The sequence below is a fragment of the Pelophylax lessonae genome (assembly GCF_965119305.1).
Source record: "Pelophylax lessonae genome assembly, chromosome: 10".
In the NCBI taxonomy this organism is placed as follows: Eukaryota; Metazoa; Chordata; class Amphibia; order Anura; family Ranidae; genus Pelophylax; species Pelophylax lessonae.
The window spans coordinates 127,924,560-127,944,002 of record NC_138777.1 but is presented as its reverse complement, the minus strand read 5'-3'; the positions used below and the strand labels follow the sequence as shown (position 1 = coordinate 127,944,002).

Genomic DNA, 19,443 nt, shown 5'->3' with positions numbered 1-19,443 from the left:
CTACCCATTGACTAGTAAGCACTGCCTCCATCAATGAATCCAGTAACCAACATTTGGCGAGAGGATAAGGAATTTTATTAAATAGTGGGGGAGAGAAATATCAAAGTACCTCTGGTGGAAAGCCCATATCCCCCTGGGTTTGTGTCACAGAGAATGTGGATCAGGGGAAGTTGAGACAGAAGAGCACTTGCGGTTTATAGCCCCTTCTGAATGCAGAAGTAACAATAGCATCTGGAATTCTGCCTTAGTCAAAGAAGTTGCATGTATAGTAGTGTGCAAGTAAGGGAACTGGAGAGATGGGGATGGAGTGGTTTTGGCAATTGAACCCTGATGTGGAGCAAGGGGACCATTAGTAATTTGAGAGAAACATTAATATTTTCTCTGGGCATGCAGCAGTCTCAGCACTGTCTGTCCAGTAACTCTCAGTATCTCAGAAACCTTCTTACATAACATGTTTGTACTTGACTAATGGGGAATGCTTAAATGTGCATACATGTGGTTCAAACGGCATAACTGTATGTATAACATGTTATGTATTGGGGTTTATACATATTGTAATCTGTTTCCTGTTTTTACTTAGATCTCTTTACATCTCATCCAGCCTCCTGAAGAAGCTGAACTTATTTCCGGGAAACACATTGAGATTCCAGGCTGGTCTAACCCCCTGTCCCTACATGTTGAATACAATGATGTATTTGTGATTGCATATCGCAAACTCTTACACTGTTAGAACTATTGTACAGTAAATGCCACTCTATTGATTGGGAGTGAGACATACCCCTTCCAGATGAGGCCAAATCATACTGCTATTTTTGTTAAATTGATTATTGCCTGTTTCCTAACATGCATACAAATAAAAAAAATATTTGTTTTTACATATATCAGTGTGTGGATGCCCTAAAAGTCTTCATGATTAGGGTTGAGCGAACATGGACTGTATTATTCGTGTTCGTACCGAATAATTGGATTTTTGTTACCCGAACACGGACCCGAAAACTTTACTGTATATTCGGGTAAAAATCCGTGTTCGGTCATTTTATTTCCGGGTTTTGTATGTATTGGCGCGCTTTTCATGGCGGGCTTTCAACAGCCAATCAACAAGCGTTTAACTGGTGTGCCTTAAGCCATCCCAGCCATGCCTACAAATGTATTAGTAGCTGTGATTGGCCATCTGAAGCATGTGACCAAGTCTTTATAAGTTCGAGACAGCGCCGCTGCGTCATTATGCTGTGTAGTTCAGAGACAGAGCACACATCGTGCTGGCTGCTGATTAGGGACAGACAGGCAAATATCATTTGTGTCCGGATAGAATTGAGGGACAGGTCGGAGTGTTTTAGGCAGGGCGAGTTGTAGGGCATTTTAGGGCGAGGCTGCTGATTTTTAGGGTCAGTGTTCTACAATCGATTTTGCTGTGTGGAGGGGGGGGGGGGGGGTTTGCAGTGACCGATCTTATCAATCCTTTTAGAGAGAGGCTGGAGATAGGCAGGTGTCAGTGGTCCACATCGATTTTGCTGTGTGTGGGGTGCAGTGAACACAATCTTTTTTGCCCACTGAGGAGGAGGGAGAAAAGTCTTTTTCTATCAGTCACTGTGTGCAGCGTTTTTCCTTCAGTGCTGCTGTGCTGACTGTGATAATACACTGCTGTGTTCACATGTGCTATTACTGAGTGATTTCAAAAGTTATACACTTTTTTCTATTCCACTATTCAATATACACCCTTGGGTTAAAAAAAATTTAATTGTGGCATAGTCTGTACTAATCTAGTTAAAAATGACAAACTTAAAAGGGGAATTTTTTTTTCCCTCCGTAGCCTGCAGCAGAGCTGGTCCACATCGATTTTGCTGTGTGTGGGGTGCAGTGAAAACAATCTTTTTTGCCCACTGAGGAGGAGGGAGAAAAGTCTTTTTCTATCAGTCACTGTGTGCAGCGTTTTTCCTTCAGTGCTGCTGTGCTGACTGTGATAATACACTGCTGTGTTCACATGTGCTATTATTGACTGATTTCAAAAATTATACACTTTTTTCTATTCCACTATTCAATATACACCCTTGGGTTAAAAAAATTAAATTGGGGCATAGTCTGTACTAATCTAGTTAAAAATTACAAACATAAAAGGGGAATTTTTTTTTTTTCCCTCCATAGCCTGCAGCAGAGCTGACTGATATAAGACACTGCTGTTCACATGTGCTATTGATAAATCACACCAATCTTATATCATATTTTCTATTCCGCTATTCAATAAAAACCTTTGGGTATAAACAATTAAATTGCGGGATAGTCTGTGTTGGTACGTGTGAGATACACCTTTCCAATTTTTGGGGTGCATCTCATACTTCTGAAGATTTGAGGGTGCTGCCTGTTCCGAACTCCTCCTACTCCTCATCCTGCCTTTGGGGGTACAAAAAATAATAATTAGGGCCTAGTCTGGTTCTGTACGTGTGAGATACATACACCTTTTTTTGATAATATTTTCTATTCTGCTATTCAATAAAAACCTTTGGGTATAAACAATTAAATTGCGGGATAGTCTGTGTTGGTACGTGTGAGATACACCTTTCCAATTTTTGGGGTGCATCTCATACTTCTGAAGATTTGAGGGTGCTGCCTTTTCCGAACTCCTCCTACTCCTCAGCCTGCCTTTGGGGGTACAAAAAATAGTAATTGGGGCCTAGTCTGGTTCTGTACGTGTGAGATACATACACCTTTTTTTGATAATATTTTCTATTCCGCTATTCAATAAAAACCTTTGGGTATAAACAATTAAATTGCGGGATAGTCTGCGTTGGTACGTGTGAGATACACCTTTCCAATTTTTGGGGTGCATCTCATACTTCCGAGGATTTGAGGGTGCTGCCTGTTCCGAACTCCTCCTACTCCTCATCCTGCCTTTGGGGGTACAAAAAATAGTAATTGGGGCCTAGTCTGGTTCTGTACGTGTGAGATATATACACCTTTTTTTTGATAATATTTTCTATTCCGCTATTTAATCTACACCTTTGGGTAAAAACAATTAAATTGAGGGATAGTCTGTGTCGGTACGTGTGAGATACATACACCTTTTGATATCATATTTTCTATTCCGCTATTTAATCAAAACCTTTGGGTATAAACAATTAAATTGCGGGATAGTCTGTGTCGGTACGTGTGAGATACATACACCTTTTGATATCATATTTTCTATTCCGCTATTCAATCTACACCTTTGGGTAAAAACAATTAAATTGCGGGATAGTATGTGTCGGTACGTGTGAGATACAACTTTCCAATTTTTGGGGCGCATCTCATACTGCTGAGGATTTGAGGGTGCTTCAGTCTGCCTCCTGCCTGTTCCGAACTCCTCCTCTTCCTCATCCTGCCTTTAGGGTATAAAAAATTGTAATCGGGGCCTAGTTTGTGTTTGTATGTGTGAGATACACCGTTTTGTAAAATTTGTCCTATTCCGCTATTCAATATACACCCTTTTTGAGTGTAAAAAATTAAATTGCGGGATAGTCTGTATCGGTACATGAGAGATACACCTTTTTAAATTTGTTTGGCGCATCTCCTTCTACCGCCGAGGATTGCAGGGCGCTTCAGTTTGCTTCCTGTTCCCAACTCCTCCTACTCCTCTTCCTCATCCTGCCTTTAGGGTACAAAAAATTGTAATTGGGGCCTAGTTTGTGTTTGTACGTGTGAGATACACCGTTTTGTAAAATTTGTCCTATTCCGCTATTCAATATACACCCTGTTTGAGTGTAAAAAATGTAATTGCGGGATAGTCTGTATCGGTACATGTGAGATACACCTTTTTAAATTTGTTTGGCGCATCTCCTTCTACCGCCGAGGATTGCAGGGCGCTTCAGTTTGCCTCCTGTTCCCAACTCCTCCTACTCCTCGTCCTCATCCTGCCTTTAGGGTACAAAAAATTGTAATCAGGGCCTAGTTTGTGTTTGTACGTGTGAGATACACCGTTTTGTAAAATTTGTCCTATTCCGCTATTCAATATACACCCTGTTTGAGTGTAAAAAATTAAATTGCGGGATAGTCTGTATTGGTTCATGTGAGATACACCTTTTTAAATTTGTTTGGCGCATCTCCTTCTACCGCCGAGGATTGCAGGGCGCTTCAGTTTGCCTCCTGTTCCCAACTCCTCCTACTCCTCTTCCTCATCCTGCCTTTAGGGTACAAAAAATTGTAATCGGGGCCTAGTCTGTGTTTGTACGTGTGAGATACACCGTATTATAAAATGTTTCCTATTCCGCTATTCAATATACACCCTTTTGGAGTGTACAAAATTAAATTACGGCATAGTCTGTATCGGTACGTGTGAGATACATCTTTTAAATTTGTTTGGCGCATCTCCTTCCACCGCCAAGGATTGCAGGGCGCTTCAGTTTGCCTCCTGTTCCCAACTCCTCCTACTCCTCTTCCTCATCCTCCCCTTAGGGTACAAAAAATTTTAATCGGGGCCTAGTCTGTGTTTGTACGTGTGAGATACACAGTTTTTTATCCTTTTTCCTATTCCGCTATTCAATATACACCCTTTTGGGGTAAAAAACATTAAATTGCGGAATAGTTTGCATATTTGACTGTGAGATACACCCATGCGATACTGTTGTTGTTTTGTTCCGCTATTCAATAAACACCTTTCTAGGGCAAGATCATAAATTACAGAAATATGAGGAGACCGTCAAATAGGGGCCGTGGCCTGGGTCGTGGTGCTGCTGGTAGAGCTCCTGTTGCAAGGAGAGGACGTGGTCGATCTGTGCCAGCTACACGCACAAGTGAAACACCTTCCTCAAGTGTGAGTAGGCGACAGAACCTGCAGCAGTATTTGGTAGGGCATCATACGCCTCTAGAAGTGATGAGGCCAGAACAAGTAGAGGCGATAGTAGATTGGTTTGCTGCTGACAGTGCCTCCAGTTCCTTCACATTGTCTCCCACCCAGTCTACTGCAGAAAGGTCAGAGTTGGCACCTGCAGCCGATGTCCAACCGTCTTTCACCTCAACCCCTTGCAAATCAGGCAAGCAGTCTGAGCCCCAAGCCATACAGCAGTCTCTTCTTCTTTTTGATGACTCTGTCAGCAGGGTTTCCCAGGGCCATCCACCTAGCCCTGCCCCAGAAGTGGAAGAGATTGAGTGCAGCGATGCCCAACCACTTATTTCTCAAGATGAGTACATGCAAGGACCATCGCAGCACGTCTCCGATGATGACGAAACGCAGGTGCCAACTGCTGCGGCGTTCAGAATTGTGGAGACCGACAAGGAGGGCAGGGGTGAAGACTGGGTGGAAGATGATGTGGAGGACGATGAGGTCCTCGACCCCACATGGAATGAAGGTCATGCAGGTGACCTGAGTAGTTTGGAGGAAGAGGCGGTGGTCGCACAGAGCCACCAGCACAGCAGAAGAGGGAGCAGGGTGCAGAAGTGGAGCGGCCGTGCCCTAGACACTACGCCTGCTACTGCCCAACGCAGCAAGGGAACGAGCGCAGCAAAGCCAGCTCAAAGGAGTTCTCTAGCGTGGAAGTTCTTTAGAAAATGTGCTGATGACAGGACACGAGTGGTTTGCACCCTGTGCAATCAGAGCCTGAAGCGAGGCATAAACCTTCTCAACCTGAGCACAACCTGCATGATCAGGCATCTAAGTGCAAAGCACGAGCTGCAGTGGAGTAGACACCTTCAAAACCAAGAAACGTCTCTGGCTCATCCTGCTTCCTCTTCTGCTGCAGTCTCGGCCGCTCCATCCACATCTGTAGTGATACCGGCACCTGCCACCCCGCAAACAGACGATCTGTCAGCAACACCACCACCTGGGTCACCAACCATCTCCACAATGTCCCGTGGAAGCGTTCAGCTTTCCATCTCCCAAACACTTGAGAGGAAGAGGAAGTACCCCCCTACCCACCTGTGATCCCTGGCCCTGAATGCCAGCATTTCAAAATTCTTGGCCTTTGAAATGCTGTCATTCCGTCTGGTGGAGACGCACAGTTTTAAAAACCTTATGTCGGTGGCTGTCCCACAGTACGCCGTGCCCAGCCGCCACTACTTTTCCAGGCAAGCCATCCCTTCCTTGCACAACCAAGTGGGGGAAAAAATCAGGTGTGCACTGCGCAACGCCATCTGTGCCAAGGTCCACCTAACTACCGATACGTGGACCAGTAAGCACGGTCAGGGGCGTTATATCTCCCTAACGGCACACTGGGTAAATGCAGAGGCGGATGGGCCTGAGACGGATAGCAATTTGGCGCATGTCCTTCCACCACCGAGGATTGCAGGGCGCTTCAGTTTGCCTCCTGTTCCTAACTCCTCCTACTCCGCTTCCTCATCCTCTACCGCCTCCTCATCCGGTCAGCGTAACACCTTCACCACCAACTTCAGCACGGCCAGGGGTAAACGACAGCAGGCAGTTTTAAAACTTGCCTGTTTGGGGGAAAAAACAAACACCGCGCAGGAGTTGTGGAGGAGCATGGAACAGCAGACAAATGAGTGGTTGCTGCCAGCGAGCCTCAAGCCCGGCCTGGTGGTGTGCGATAATGGGCGAAATCTCATAGCAGCTCTGGGCCTAGCCGGTTTGACGCACATCCCTTGCCTGGCGCATGTGCTGAATTTGGTGGTGCAGAGGTTCCTTAAAAACTACCCCGATATGTCAGAGCTGCTGCAGAAAGTGCGGGCCGTCTGTGCGCACTTTCGGCGTTCTCACCCTGCTGCTGCTCGCCTGTCAGCGTTGCAGCGTAACTTCGGCCTTCCCGCTCACCGCCTCATATGTGACGTGCCCACAAGGTGGAACTCCATCTTGCACATGCTGGAAAGACTGTGCGAGCAGCAGCAGGCCATAGTGGAGTTTCAGCTGCAGCACGCACGCGTGAGTCGCTCTGCGGAACAGCACCACTTCACCACCAATAACTGGGCCTCCATGCGAGACCTGTGTGCCTTGTTGCGCTGTTTTGAGTACTCCACCAACATGGCCAGTGCCGATGACGCCGTTGTCAGCTTAACTATCCCACTTCTATGCCTCCTTGAAAAAACAATTCGGCCGATGATGGAAGAGGATGTGGCACAGGATGAGGAGGAGGAGGAGGATGAAGAGGTAACATTTCCAAGGCTTTCAGGGCAGTCATTCGCAAGGGTCTCCGAGGGTAGGTTCCTGCACACACAAATGCCAGGGACACAATTGTCCAGCAGGGGCACAGTTCTGGAGGATGAGGAGGAGGAGATGGAGGAGGAGATGGAACCATGTTCACAGCATGGTGGCACCCAGGCCAGCTCATGGCCATCACTGGTGCGTGGCTGGGGGGATACAGAGGACACAGACGATACACCTCCCACAGAGGACAGCCTTTTGTTGCTTCTAGGCAGCCTGGCACACATGAGCGATTACATGCTGCAGTGTCTCCACAACGACCGCCGAGTTGCCCACATTCTAACTTGTGCTTATTACTGGGTGGCCACGCTGCTGGATCCCCGTTACAAGGACAACGTACCGTCCTTAATTCCCTCACTGGAGCGCGATCGCAAGATGTGCGAGTACAAGCGCACGCTGGTAGACGCGATGCTGCTGGCATTCCCACCTGACAGCGGGTTCACAGTGGAAGCACAAGGCAGAGGAGGAGGAGGAGGAGGAAGAGGTCGCCAACGCAACCAGGGCACCGCCAGCACCTCAGAAGGCAGGGTTAGCATGGCCGAAATGTGGAAAAGCTTTGTCAGCACGCCACAACAAACAGCAGCACCAGCAGCTCATATGGAACGTCTTAGCAGGAGGCAGCATTTCACCAACATGGTGGAGCAGTATGTGTGCCTACGCCTACGTGTAGTGAATGACGGGTCTGCCCCCTTCAACTTCTGGGTCTCCAAATTGGGCACATGGCCTGAGCTTGCCCTTTACGCCTTGGAGGTGCTGGCGTGCCCTGCAGCCAGTGTATTATCTGAACGGGTATTTAGCACGGCTGGGGGCGTTATCACAGACAAGCGCAGCCGCCTGTCCAGAGACAGTGTGGACAAGCTCACGTTCATTAAAATGAACCAGGCATGGATCCCACGGAACTTTTCCGTACCTTGTGCAGAATATCGATGGATACCGACCTTACCCAGCCATTGTTCTATTTTTGATCTTTCTCACTCTTTTGGGGTGTACCCTCATTTAAAATTTCTGAAAAAAAGCAGTGTTGGCTACCTCATCCTCCTCAGGGTCAGATTAACATAGGGGCTATTGGAGCTGCCGCTCCAGGCCCCTACCTTAATATAGGCCCCGGGTTGGCCATATTCACTGTTACCGCTCTTCTGTCACTTGTAAACACAGAAGTCTGGCTTCTATGCTCGCTTCCCCAGGCAGCTCCCTCAGAACCTCCCCACACAGCACGAAGGCCGGACAAGGAGGGACAGTTGCCGATGCATGGATGTGTTTATGGGCTTCAGACACAGCATCCCATGTTGAATTAGGCATGCATGGCTGCACCCTTCCTCCTCTGGGTGCATGCCAAGGCACGGCCCTTAAGGCCCTTCAAAATCCTCAGCACCAAGCCCATGATGCTCTTAATCCGGCCCTGGTCCTCCTCCACCGCCGCTTCCACCTACACCGCCCATAGGTGTGCGCAGCCTATTGCATTAGGGTGTGCACCCCAAAGTTTAAATACACATGCATGTGTTTGCCTACATGTACATGGCCCCGATACATTACTCTCCCTGCTGGCAAAGTGAAATAGAGCAGAGCAGGTCCGAGGGAGATCTTTCCCATCTCCTCACTGGCAAAGAGAGCGATAATGCTATGTGCCCTAGGTGATTAGGGTGTGCCCAGGTACACCCGGCACACCCTGTGCGCATGCCTATGACACCGCCACATCCACCACCACCTCAACCTCCCTTCTACTCCATATGGGCCTCGTCCTTCAGAGATGAAGAACTTTGTTTTATTTTTCTGTTTTTTTTGTTGTTTTAAGTTATTTCCCTATCCACATTTGTTTGCAGAGCACTTGCCATGCTCTTAACTACGTTTTGCGGCCATTTGCAGCACTCTAGCCCTTTCCATTGGTGTTTTAGAGCCATTTTAGTGCCTGAAAGTTCGGGTCCCCATTGACTTCAATGGGGTTCGGTGTCCGGGAAAAGTTCGGCAAAAGTCCGGGACACGGACCCGGGCTTTTTTTCAAGTTCGGCCGAACCCGCCGAACACTGACATCCAGGTGTCCGCTCAACTGTATTCATGATGCAATATTTTTTCTTTAGGTCTTTTTTTAATAAGTAAATGTTATAATAATTTTACCCAGTAGGCTGAATAGTGAGACAAAATAGTTAGGGAAAAATGCTAAGAGTGCAAGTCGCCTTACACTAGTGGTACTTAACAATGTGGTATGTCTTGTAGAATAAGGATGTAGCATATACTACAGAGCTATTAAGAAATTTAAGTCAGGAACAGGTATGTAAAAGAGTAAAGGGAATTCCTGTCCATAATGGCTGGGATGCAGATGGCTGGCCTGCAAGCCAACCTCAGTTGCTAACATGCAGATGGCTGCTTGTGTCCTAGCAACCAAAGATACTTGCTTCTCGCACAGTGGGAAATTGCAATTTAGTGGCAGTAGAAGTACTATCTCTGAATGAATGACTTTCAGCCACAGCTAGAGGTTCATTTTAGTGGGAAGGTGGACACCCTATTTAATTTACCAAACAGCAAACACCAAAAGTGTTCCCTAATGTCAAGTAGAACATGACAGCTTATAGAGTGTAATGACTGTGTGCAAGTATGGGCCTTACAGAGAAAACTTTCTCAAGTTGGACTATGAGAGCAAATGTGTCTGATGATTGTTGAACTACACTGCGTCAGCTAAATAAATGTGTGGCTAGAATTGTATCAGCGCTCCCCCACACAGTCAAGCAGTTTGAGGATTATCTTTTTTTTAGATTGTGCCAAAAAGTGGGAAAACTCCTCAAATGCAAAATGTGTATTCCCAGCAATTTGAGGACTATCATATTGGAGTTATGTACTTACAATAGGTTAAGCCTGTAATTGTATGCGCAAGGACTGTATTTCCACAAAAAACTATGTTCCTGTTATACTCAGGGTGTAAAAGTTACACAGTGTTTGTTGTTGAACCTTAAATAGCTGAATTGCAGAAGTAAAGATCTCTGCCATACTGGTCTCTGTATGTGTCAACTCTGTCGAGGAATTGGCAATTTCGGTTCTAAGTAGCAATCAGTGGGCATAAGTAAAGATATTTAAAAAACATAGCAAACAACACCTAAATAAATACTGGATTTATAATAACCTAATTTTTGTTTCAAATGTAATTTTTGTGGCTTACCTATACAAACCTTCTTTTCAGGATCAGGATAGTACCCAGGGTGACAACTGCAGTAGAATCCTGTAGGAGTAGATATGCACTCTCCATGCCCACACAGATTCCTGATCATCTTACACTCATTAGTTTCTATGCAGAGGAATGCATACAGTGAATTGTCTATTTTTGGAATCAATAGATCAACTAAATGTTGTAGCTTGAAATGGCAAGAAAAGACTAACCTGTTAACTGAGTGGGAGCAATTTCAGCAGCACTTCGTGTGTCATATTCTGCGGGTAATTTTTGAACAGCCATTGTTGTGGGCTCCAAAACAAGTGCTGTATGTAGAAAATGAAATTATGTATTATTATACTAGTAGCTAGTAATTTTTTCTAACATGTTTTCAAGGTGATTCGTATAATAATACTGCATCCCCACACACACCTAACAAAACATTTTGTAAAGTGCAGGACCTCTAGAAAAATAAAATACAAAGCCCATAACTCTACACTAGATAGAGAGTACTTGGCAATCCAGCATACAATTTTTGTATATATAGTTTCCTCTTTCAGCAGCTAAACCCAAAAACTCAAAATGTATACCAAAAAACAAAAACAAAGGTGGAGAACATCTGAGAGTATTGTTAGGTGGATGAGAAAACTAAAATCACTGAATGCAGCTTACCTTTTTGAGTGGCTGAGAAAACACAACAAGAAGTTGGCGTTTTCTCTGACACTCACCAAGGTGAGTTGCATACATTGATTTTAAATTTCCTGTTCACTTACCAATACTCTTAGATGTGCTACGCATTTGTTTTGGTTCTTCTTTTCCAGCATGGGCCCTGGCAAATTCTAGGCGGGCTTTTTTTGTGCATTTAGGAGAGACTTCCTTTGTGGACACACCCATGTATGCCATTTCTCTGAAGTGCACGCTGTATTGTGTCACGGGAAACAATCACCCCAGTTTGGCTTTTTACTTCGTTAGCTAACTGCAGTGAATGTGCATGGCGATTTTCCTCAACCCTTCTAATCACTAGACGCTCCTGTTGAGGTGTTAACTTCCAGAGACTGCCTGGATAACTCCATCTTTCCCATAGGACTGGGAAAGACAGGACAGGTGACTAGTGAGTCCATAGAGTGTGCTTGAGAATGTCCTGTGTTCCTGAGAGGTGGGAGAGCCCAAGTGGCTGAGAGGACCCTATCCAGAGCCCCAGGGGTGTGGCCCATGCAGTGAGTAGCTGCAAGCGTAGGCTAATAGAGCTGTGGGAGACCAGAGTGAGCAGCGGTGCTGCTGACAGCACCGCTGTTCAATTTTTGTATAATTTTTGCTACAGTACTCTGGCTGATAGGTAAAGCTTTGCTGATCTTCTTGTAGTCTTCATCTTTCTTGTGTAAAGAAATTATTTTCTTTCTCAGGCCTTGTGACATTTCTCTTCCATGTGGTGCCATTGCTGACAGCATGAAATGGGAATGAAAGTAAAGGGAGTCTGTTTAAGGCCCCTGAACCCATGGGATAGTGACAGCAGAGCAAATATTTAAATACTCTATTAAAATGTAATTTAAAAAAAAAATAAATAAATAATGTTAGGATGCTCTTTAGATCAACCAACCTTTATTGGTCGGTTGACTGTTAAGAAATTTCTGGTAGGTCAAATCACATGACCTCCAGCAATTTCTGTTAGGGTTTGAGCCCCTATAAAAAGGGGCTCCTAACAGCATTTTTTCCAGTACCAGAGGATCTTCAGGACTTTGAGCTAACCCCCACCCTCCCTTCCCTGTCGCGGCCTTAATGTTATGTGGTTTAGGTCTCCTTTCTTTGAAAGGGGGACGTTTTATTTACTGGTTGATGTGTATATATATATATATATATTACAACAAGAGTCTTAGTGGCTGTGTTGTTGAGTGTTTGTTAATATATACAAGTATGCAGTTATTATATATATATATATACTGTATTTGGTTACAAATATTATTTATACCAATAATAAAGGCCGTGGCCATTTAAACTCCACCAAATATATTTTGTCTGAGTTGTTTATTTGCTCTATTGCTGTCTACTATCCCAGGGGTTTTCTTTGTTAAATAACACCCTTTTATAATCAACTGTCTGTTGTCTTGCTGACACCTGTTTAATTAATAATTAGACTCACCTGTAGTTGAATTCTTGTTAATTAGAATTTTGTTGTCTATAATTTAGCTTTGCTCCTAAAACTGGCCATATAAGGTATGTTAAATTTTCTTGTACAATTTTCCTTTAGCTTTATGTTAAAGTATGTAGTGCAAGGGCCTGCCTAATTGGATACAATTGAAAGTTGGTTAATTTATTTGACCCCATATTATATGTTTTTTGGTAAATCTAAAGTAAAATTGTACAAAGTAATTGAACATGTATGAGCAGCCTAAGACTTTAATTGGAGTGTATTAATTTTTGCAACATGTTCTTAAATTAATTTTTTAGGAAAAATCATTTTTTGTGTGTGCAAATGAACAAATCTTGCTTGCACTCAATGGCCCGCATTTGTGGGTGTATTTTCTAGTAGTGTCCCATAGAAAATGTTGATTCTGAAAGGAAAGTAAGGTTTTCTGAAAAATCTGTTGTGGTGTACTCATTTATGCTGAGCACTGTATGTGACTATGCTTGTGTGCCTGGCTGCGGGAAACATCTGGGGAAAACCTGGGCAATATTCCAGTGGCTCCTATGGGAGTAGCGCTACACTTACCTAATATCAAAGCTGAAATTTCACCAAGGTAATAATTACCAACATTGTATGTACACATTTAATAACTGAATTTTTGCGAAACAATGAAAATCACAGGTAAATAGGCAACTTTGCATGTTTAGCATTAAATTAAAAAAAGACCCTAAAATTATTTTTAAACATTTACTGTGTGGGGGATAGCTGTGTGTAGTGTAAAAGGGTCTTGTACATGCGTTTGGGAAAAGTGTGTATAAATGTGTGTTATGACTGAGTATGTGCACATGACTCAGCACTTCTTGTTCCATCCACATCAATACAGTGATACAGTTATATTACTGTTTAAGTAATGTAATGCTGGAAATGCTGATTTCATTTTTCTAAACAGGCCTAGATGCAAGTTACTGAAGTTGCAAAGTTTGGCACCGACATCCCTTACAATATAGAGGATAAAGAACTTTTTTTTTTTTTTTTTTCCCAAACAACTTTATTTCGATTTACAAATTAGAGAATACAAGGTTTGGCAACATTTCCTCAATAACAGCATAAAGGTGATATGTTTGCATATTGAACAATTCAAAATACATGAAAAGGAACAAAGTTAAGGATCACATGAAAGCGAATTGTCATATGGAACATAGTAAATAAGTAAGCAATGGGTGCCACAACATATCCGACAAAGTTAACATATAGAGAATGTATAGCCCATGTATGCAAGCTAATTGGAGCAGTTAGTGTATTATATTAAGGAGGAATAATTTTAGAGATGAGTAACAATACATATCATATTGTTTGAGAGTGTGAATGAAAAGGTGTTAGTGACCAGCACCAACACCTGGGGTATTCCAGCCTTGTATCAGAAGAGGATAAAGAACATTTAAGGTGCCCTTACATACAGTATATACAAACAAACACTGTGATTAAAACTTCATATGCTTTTATATTTGTTCATCTAAGAGTTGACCATCTGATCCCTAAAATGCATGATATTCTGGCCACAAATGGCCTGTACATTATAAAGAAGCTGTACATTTTACCATAAATAAAATCATTATTTCACAGTCTGCCATTATTGTCCCTCTCCCTTCAGCATATTGCTAATTTATTTATTTCTTATGTAAAGGGTATTTTCTAAGCTCTTGCATGTTGGCAGAGTTCTGGGGGACCCAATGGCAGATACACAACTTAATTCAAAAACCTCACTTCTTCAGTTAAAACAAGAAGAAAAAAATTCAAAAACTATCCAATCTGAATAAAAGAAAGAAAGTATTAATGTGTCACTCCAGACCGTAAAGGATCCCCATTAAATTTAGCCAATTCCCCAGAAGAAGGAAAAGTCTGGGATTTAGTAGGGGAATCTAGCAATTCCTAACATGACAACTTGCCATTCAAGATCTTATAATGGTGACAGCATGCCCTTCTATCCAACAGAGCAGCCAGGGAGATAAATACATCAGATGAACAACTTTTAGATTAACAAAAACGATAAGCATATGAAGTTTTTTTTACAGTGTACAGTGTAGTATTTATATAAAATTCTTTACAAATGTTACGTTTTTTATTCTTCCTGTTTCTAAAGCTGGAAGTACAACAAAGCTCATTGCAACTAATTTAAACCCTGAACTACAGAGTGGGCAACTCACCCCTGTCATTTAGAGACTTTTAGAAGTATAGGGGCAGGGAGAGTAGGACAGGAACCTAAATATTTTTAATCCTTGAGGAGGTGTGCCCAAAAGGTAATGGAGAGCCCATACATATTCTGAGGCCTGACAGCCAAGGTGCAGAGTTCTCGGGTCCAGTCCTTTAGCAGAAGACCCCTGTGCAGGAAACTGCCCCATGGGGCAGAAAAAGACAGAGAGGAAGCCAGAACAGGTTTTAAAAGACATTGAGGTCCCAGCTAAGTTTAGCTAGGGGGCCTACCAAAGAGTGTCCAGAGACTGAGCAGAGCCAGAAGGGCATTGGTGGAAGGAAGCACAACTATTCTAGGGCTACGTGAGTAACTGATCCTGCTATACAGAGGAGAAGTGACTGTGGGGTGGTCTAACCCCCCCTTCCCCCCAAGCAAGTGCAGTGCAACCAGGAATTGTGCAAGATAACCAGGAGCATGCAATCAGGGCCAGTGCTTCCAATAGGCAAACTAGGCAGCCGCCTAGGGCGCACTGCAGCCCAGGGGCGCAGCCACGGACGGGCACTCTCTCTCCATCATGAATAATCCTTGTGAGCTGAGGGGAGGGGCAGCAGTGGGGGGGGGGAGGAAGAAGGGACAGAGGACGATTCAGGGTGTCTGGGGCAGTAGCAGAACTAGGAGGAGCATCCTGGAAGAAGGAATCAGCATGATCATGGTGAAGGAAGGCAGAGTGCGGGCCACTCTCTTCATACCGCTCCAGGGGGTGAGTGTCCCCAGAACAGGGGATTGGGGTCCCGAAGTGTCACATGGAGGATCCCTGGTGTGAAAGGGAATCAGGGTCACCAGGTGTGCCATAGGGAATTGGAGTCACCAGGTGTGACATGGGGGATTTGGGTCACTGGATGTAATATAGGTTGGGGGTCACCAGTTGTGCCATGGGGGATTGGGGTCCCCAGGTGTGACGTGGAGGAACATTGGGGTCCCCAGGTGTGACATGGAGGAACATCAGGGTCCCCTGGTGTGACATGGAGGAGCATTGGGGTCACTGGGTAAGACAGCATGACATGGAGAAACACTGGAGTCCCCAGGTGTGACATGGAGGAACATCGCGGTCCCTGGGTGTGATATGGAGGTATATGGTGGTCACTGGGTATCAGATCAGGGTCACCAGGTATGACATGGAGAGATTTTTAACTCCTTCCCACCCACTGTGGCCCTTTAAGTCTTAAAGCGCGGAACTAAACCTGCCTATCCTTTACAGCAGTGTTGGTGAGGGATGAGCACTGGTGTGTTCAGACATGAGTCCAAACCATCCATAAGCAGCGGAGGCATGTCTCCCCCCCCCCCCCTCGCAGTCACATGTGTCTAAGGGGTGGATATATATGTGGCTGCAGGGCAATGTCTCTGTTGCTTATGATTGTCAGTCTTCAGATTCCTGTCTGAACATGCCTGAGCTCATCACTAGTGGTGGTCAACTTGAAAATTACAGAGGGCTTTAAATGCAGCCCCCAACATTTCTAGAGGACCGCAGAATAGTAGCGCATTTCACACTTCAGTGCCCCTGCATTTTTTTGGAGCAGATCATAATTAGAACTGAAGAGGAAGTTTTCGAACAATAGTACCAAACATTAGTGTCAGTGAGACAGTGAGACTTATGGAAGGTTTTATTTTTTTGTGTGTGTGCGGGGGGTGCAAGTAGCTGGTCTTGCCTAGGGCACAAAATAGTCTAGCACTGGCCCTACATGCAATACTGCTATGTACATGTTTTGTCCAGTATAGCCAGGAGTTGTGCAAGACATCCAGGAGTTGTAAAATACATCCAAGAGAGTACAGAGCAGCCAGAAGCCTTGCAGACTTCAAGTTGTGTTGTTGTACAGTTCTAGGGGATACTTAACATATTTATATGTTTCTGGATTTGTGTGTATTCTAACAACATATCTAAAAGATTTCTACAGTTTCCTAAAAATGGAACTAGAACATATTTGTTATGTCTACTTTTACTATGACAGATACTAATAGAATTACAGAAATAATTGTAAACTTATCAGACTGTAATAGCCAACCATGTTTGTTTCAGATACAACCTTCATTGTACCCACTTTGGCATCCCTATACACCATATCTTAGTAAAGACAAAATATATACCTGGTTTTGGTGGAAATATAGATGGGAAATCCACTGGTTCCTCTTCTGAATTAGGGCTGTAGGCTGGGAGCTGGCATGTAAACAAACTTGTTTAGGAAAGTGGTCACACATTTGTCATGTGAAGAATGCTGTCAAGACTGTCTATTGGGATCACAATGAATGAATGAATTAGAAAGAGAATTTTGCACTCTTTCAGATTTTTATTGCCAACTATGTTCATTTTTGGGGAGAACTCCCACTTCTGTCAGAAGAGACAAAACAAAATACACATTTTTCATAAAATAGGGAGGAGTTGTAACCTCTGACAATGTATTTACAACATATAGCTGTCTGTGCCTTCCTCTCCTACTAACTGCATCCCCAATTTCTTGTCTTAACCACTTGTCTACAGGGCACTTAAACCCCCCTTCTGCCCAGGCCAATCTTCAGCTTTCAGCGCTGTCGCACTTTGAATGACAATTGCGTGGTCATGCAACACTGTACCCAAATTTAATGTTTATCATTTTTTTCAAACAAATAGAGCTTTCTTTTGGTGGTATGTAATCACTACTGGAGTTTTTATTTTTTGCCGAACAAACAAAAAAGGACCGAAAATTTTGAAAAAAAAAAACAAAAAACAGTTTTTATAGTTTGTTATAAAATTTTGCAAACAGGTAATTTTTCTCCTTCATTGATGTGCGCTGATGAGGCGTTACTGATTTGCCATGATAGGCACTGGTAGGCTGCACTGATGGGCGCTGATAGGCTGCACTGTTGAGCACTGATAGGCTGCACTGATGGGCACTGAGGGGCTGTACTGATGGGCACTGATAGGCGACACTGATGGGCACTGATAAGGCAGCACTGATGAGCACTGATAAGGCGGCACTGATAAGGCAGCACTCATAGGTGGCACTGATGGGCAATGATGGGCGGCACTAAGGGGAACTGGTAGGTGGCGCTGAAGGGCACTAATAGGTGGCACTCATGGGCACTGATTGGCACTAATAGGTGGCACTGATGGGCAATGATAGGCACTGGTAGGGGGCACATGCTGGGGCACTGATAGGTGGCACTGGTGAGCACTGATAGGTGACACTGGTAGGTGGCGCTGGTGGGCACTGGTAGGTGGCACTAGTGGGCAATGGCAGATGGCACTGGTGGGCACTGGTAGGTGGCACTGGGGGCACAAATAATACCTCTCCTCCTTGTCCCTCTGACAGCAGTCCGCAATCTGTCAGTGTGAGGAGAAAAAAACAGCTGATCGCTGGCTGCTGTTTACTTAACATGATTAGCTGTCATTGGCTGACAGCTGATCACGTGGTAAGGGGGCGGGATTGCCCCCGATCTCTGATCTGTGGTCAGGCAAGTCTCATGGATGACGCTCAATACCGAGAGGAAGTCATTGTATGCCCTACCGGCAATTCATGTCCACGCTGTAGCTGTCATTCGGCTATAGCGCGCACATCAAGTAGTTAATGTCACAGAGAAAGCAAGTGCATCAAAACATCCCCAATGAGCTCACACACAAAAATAGAAACCTGTCAAAATTGTAACTTTTTCCCTCTCAATCCAAAACTAAAAAAAATAACCTTTGCCAGATTATGTGACAGGCTATCATTCCAGCTTTTTTTCCCTCCTTCTATTCATTTTTATTGTGCCTCGACAGCTGGATGACTCATGGATGAACAAGAACACCGGCTTGCTGTATAGATGTGATAGATTTTTTTTTTAGCAGCAATATAGCACAGACTTAGTTTGAAATATTTATGTTAGACCAGCATAATAGGGAAGTTTAGGGTTTGGCAGTGCAAGGTTCTGCCACTGTGAAAATGGTTGGAAAAGGAACACAGGGTTCATACCCATGCAGAGTGCAGGACTCCAGAGTGGCGATTTAGAGCAGAGAAAACTGTTTTTACAACTTTCTCCGGATTTTGGCATTCTTGAATTGGGCATTATAGTGTGGAAATTTCAATGTGTCTTTGTCTTGAAGACATGCAGGAGGTGTGTCCAGGTGCACACAGCCCTTCTAATGAAGTACTGGGAATAACGCAGGGCTCCAGCCAGAAGGGATTATTTTTGATTTTTTAATAAAGGAATTGTTGCAATCTTGTGTTGTGTTTTTATTTACTTTTTACACTTTTTTGATGAATGAGTAGGGGTACCTTAATATTGAAATTTGATATACATTTGTACAAATTTGGCAACATATGTTTCTATCTATTTTTAATTTGTATATTGTTATAACATTATTTTAACATTAGCAATTAATAATTTAGTTTATATTTGCTATTTGGCCCATATTTCCTATATTGTTTATTTAATTTAAAATTCTACACAAGGTTAATCAAATTATTGGCTAATATTATCATATATTACCTAAATCTTGATGTAGGCCTGGAGTAATACACGGCAAATTGCATGGTACATAGATTGCAGTTTGGTTATTGGCCACTAGATATAATTTTATCTAATATAGGACATTATATGTTTTATTATTGTAATTCTCCTTATTATATAAGGTGTTTTTTTTATTATTTTTATTACGATCTCTGCCATATAATTTGATTGAATTTTCCTTGCCGTTAGTTCCGCTGAGGGTGAATTGAGCATTAATGTTCGATTTCATATGAGCATAACTTTTTTCCCTTAGTACATCTTATTAATATGGCTGATTTAGTAGTTCCGGTTTGTGGCGACCTTCCAGCATTAAATAAGTTCTGGTCATCTCCCTCATATAAGATGGCTGAGCT

General features: G+C 43.7%; 1 protein-coding gene across 2 annotated transcripts in view; it reads right to left on the bottom strand.

Moving 5' to 3' along the window:
- The window catches only part of LTBP3 (latent transforming growth factor beta binding protein 3), a 1,036,617-nt gene that overhangs the window by 513,676 nt on the left and 503,498 nt on the right, over positions 1-19,443 (bottom strand). For both annotated transcript variants that reach the window (XM_082271069.1, XM_082271070.1), the window contains exons 10-12: positions 16,712-16,781; positions 10,487-10,582; positions 10,269-10,394 (exon numbers count right to left, since the gene is read on the bottom strand). In XM_082271069.1, the coding sequence (XP_082127195.1) occupies positions 10,269-10,394; positions 10,487-10,582; positions 16,712-16,781 (292 nt within the window). The remainder of the gene's footprint in view (positions 1-10,268; positions 10,395-10,486; positions 10,583-16,711; positions 16,782-19,443) is intronic.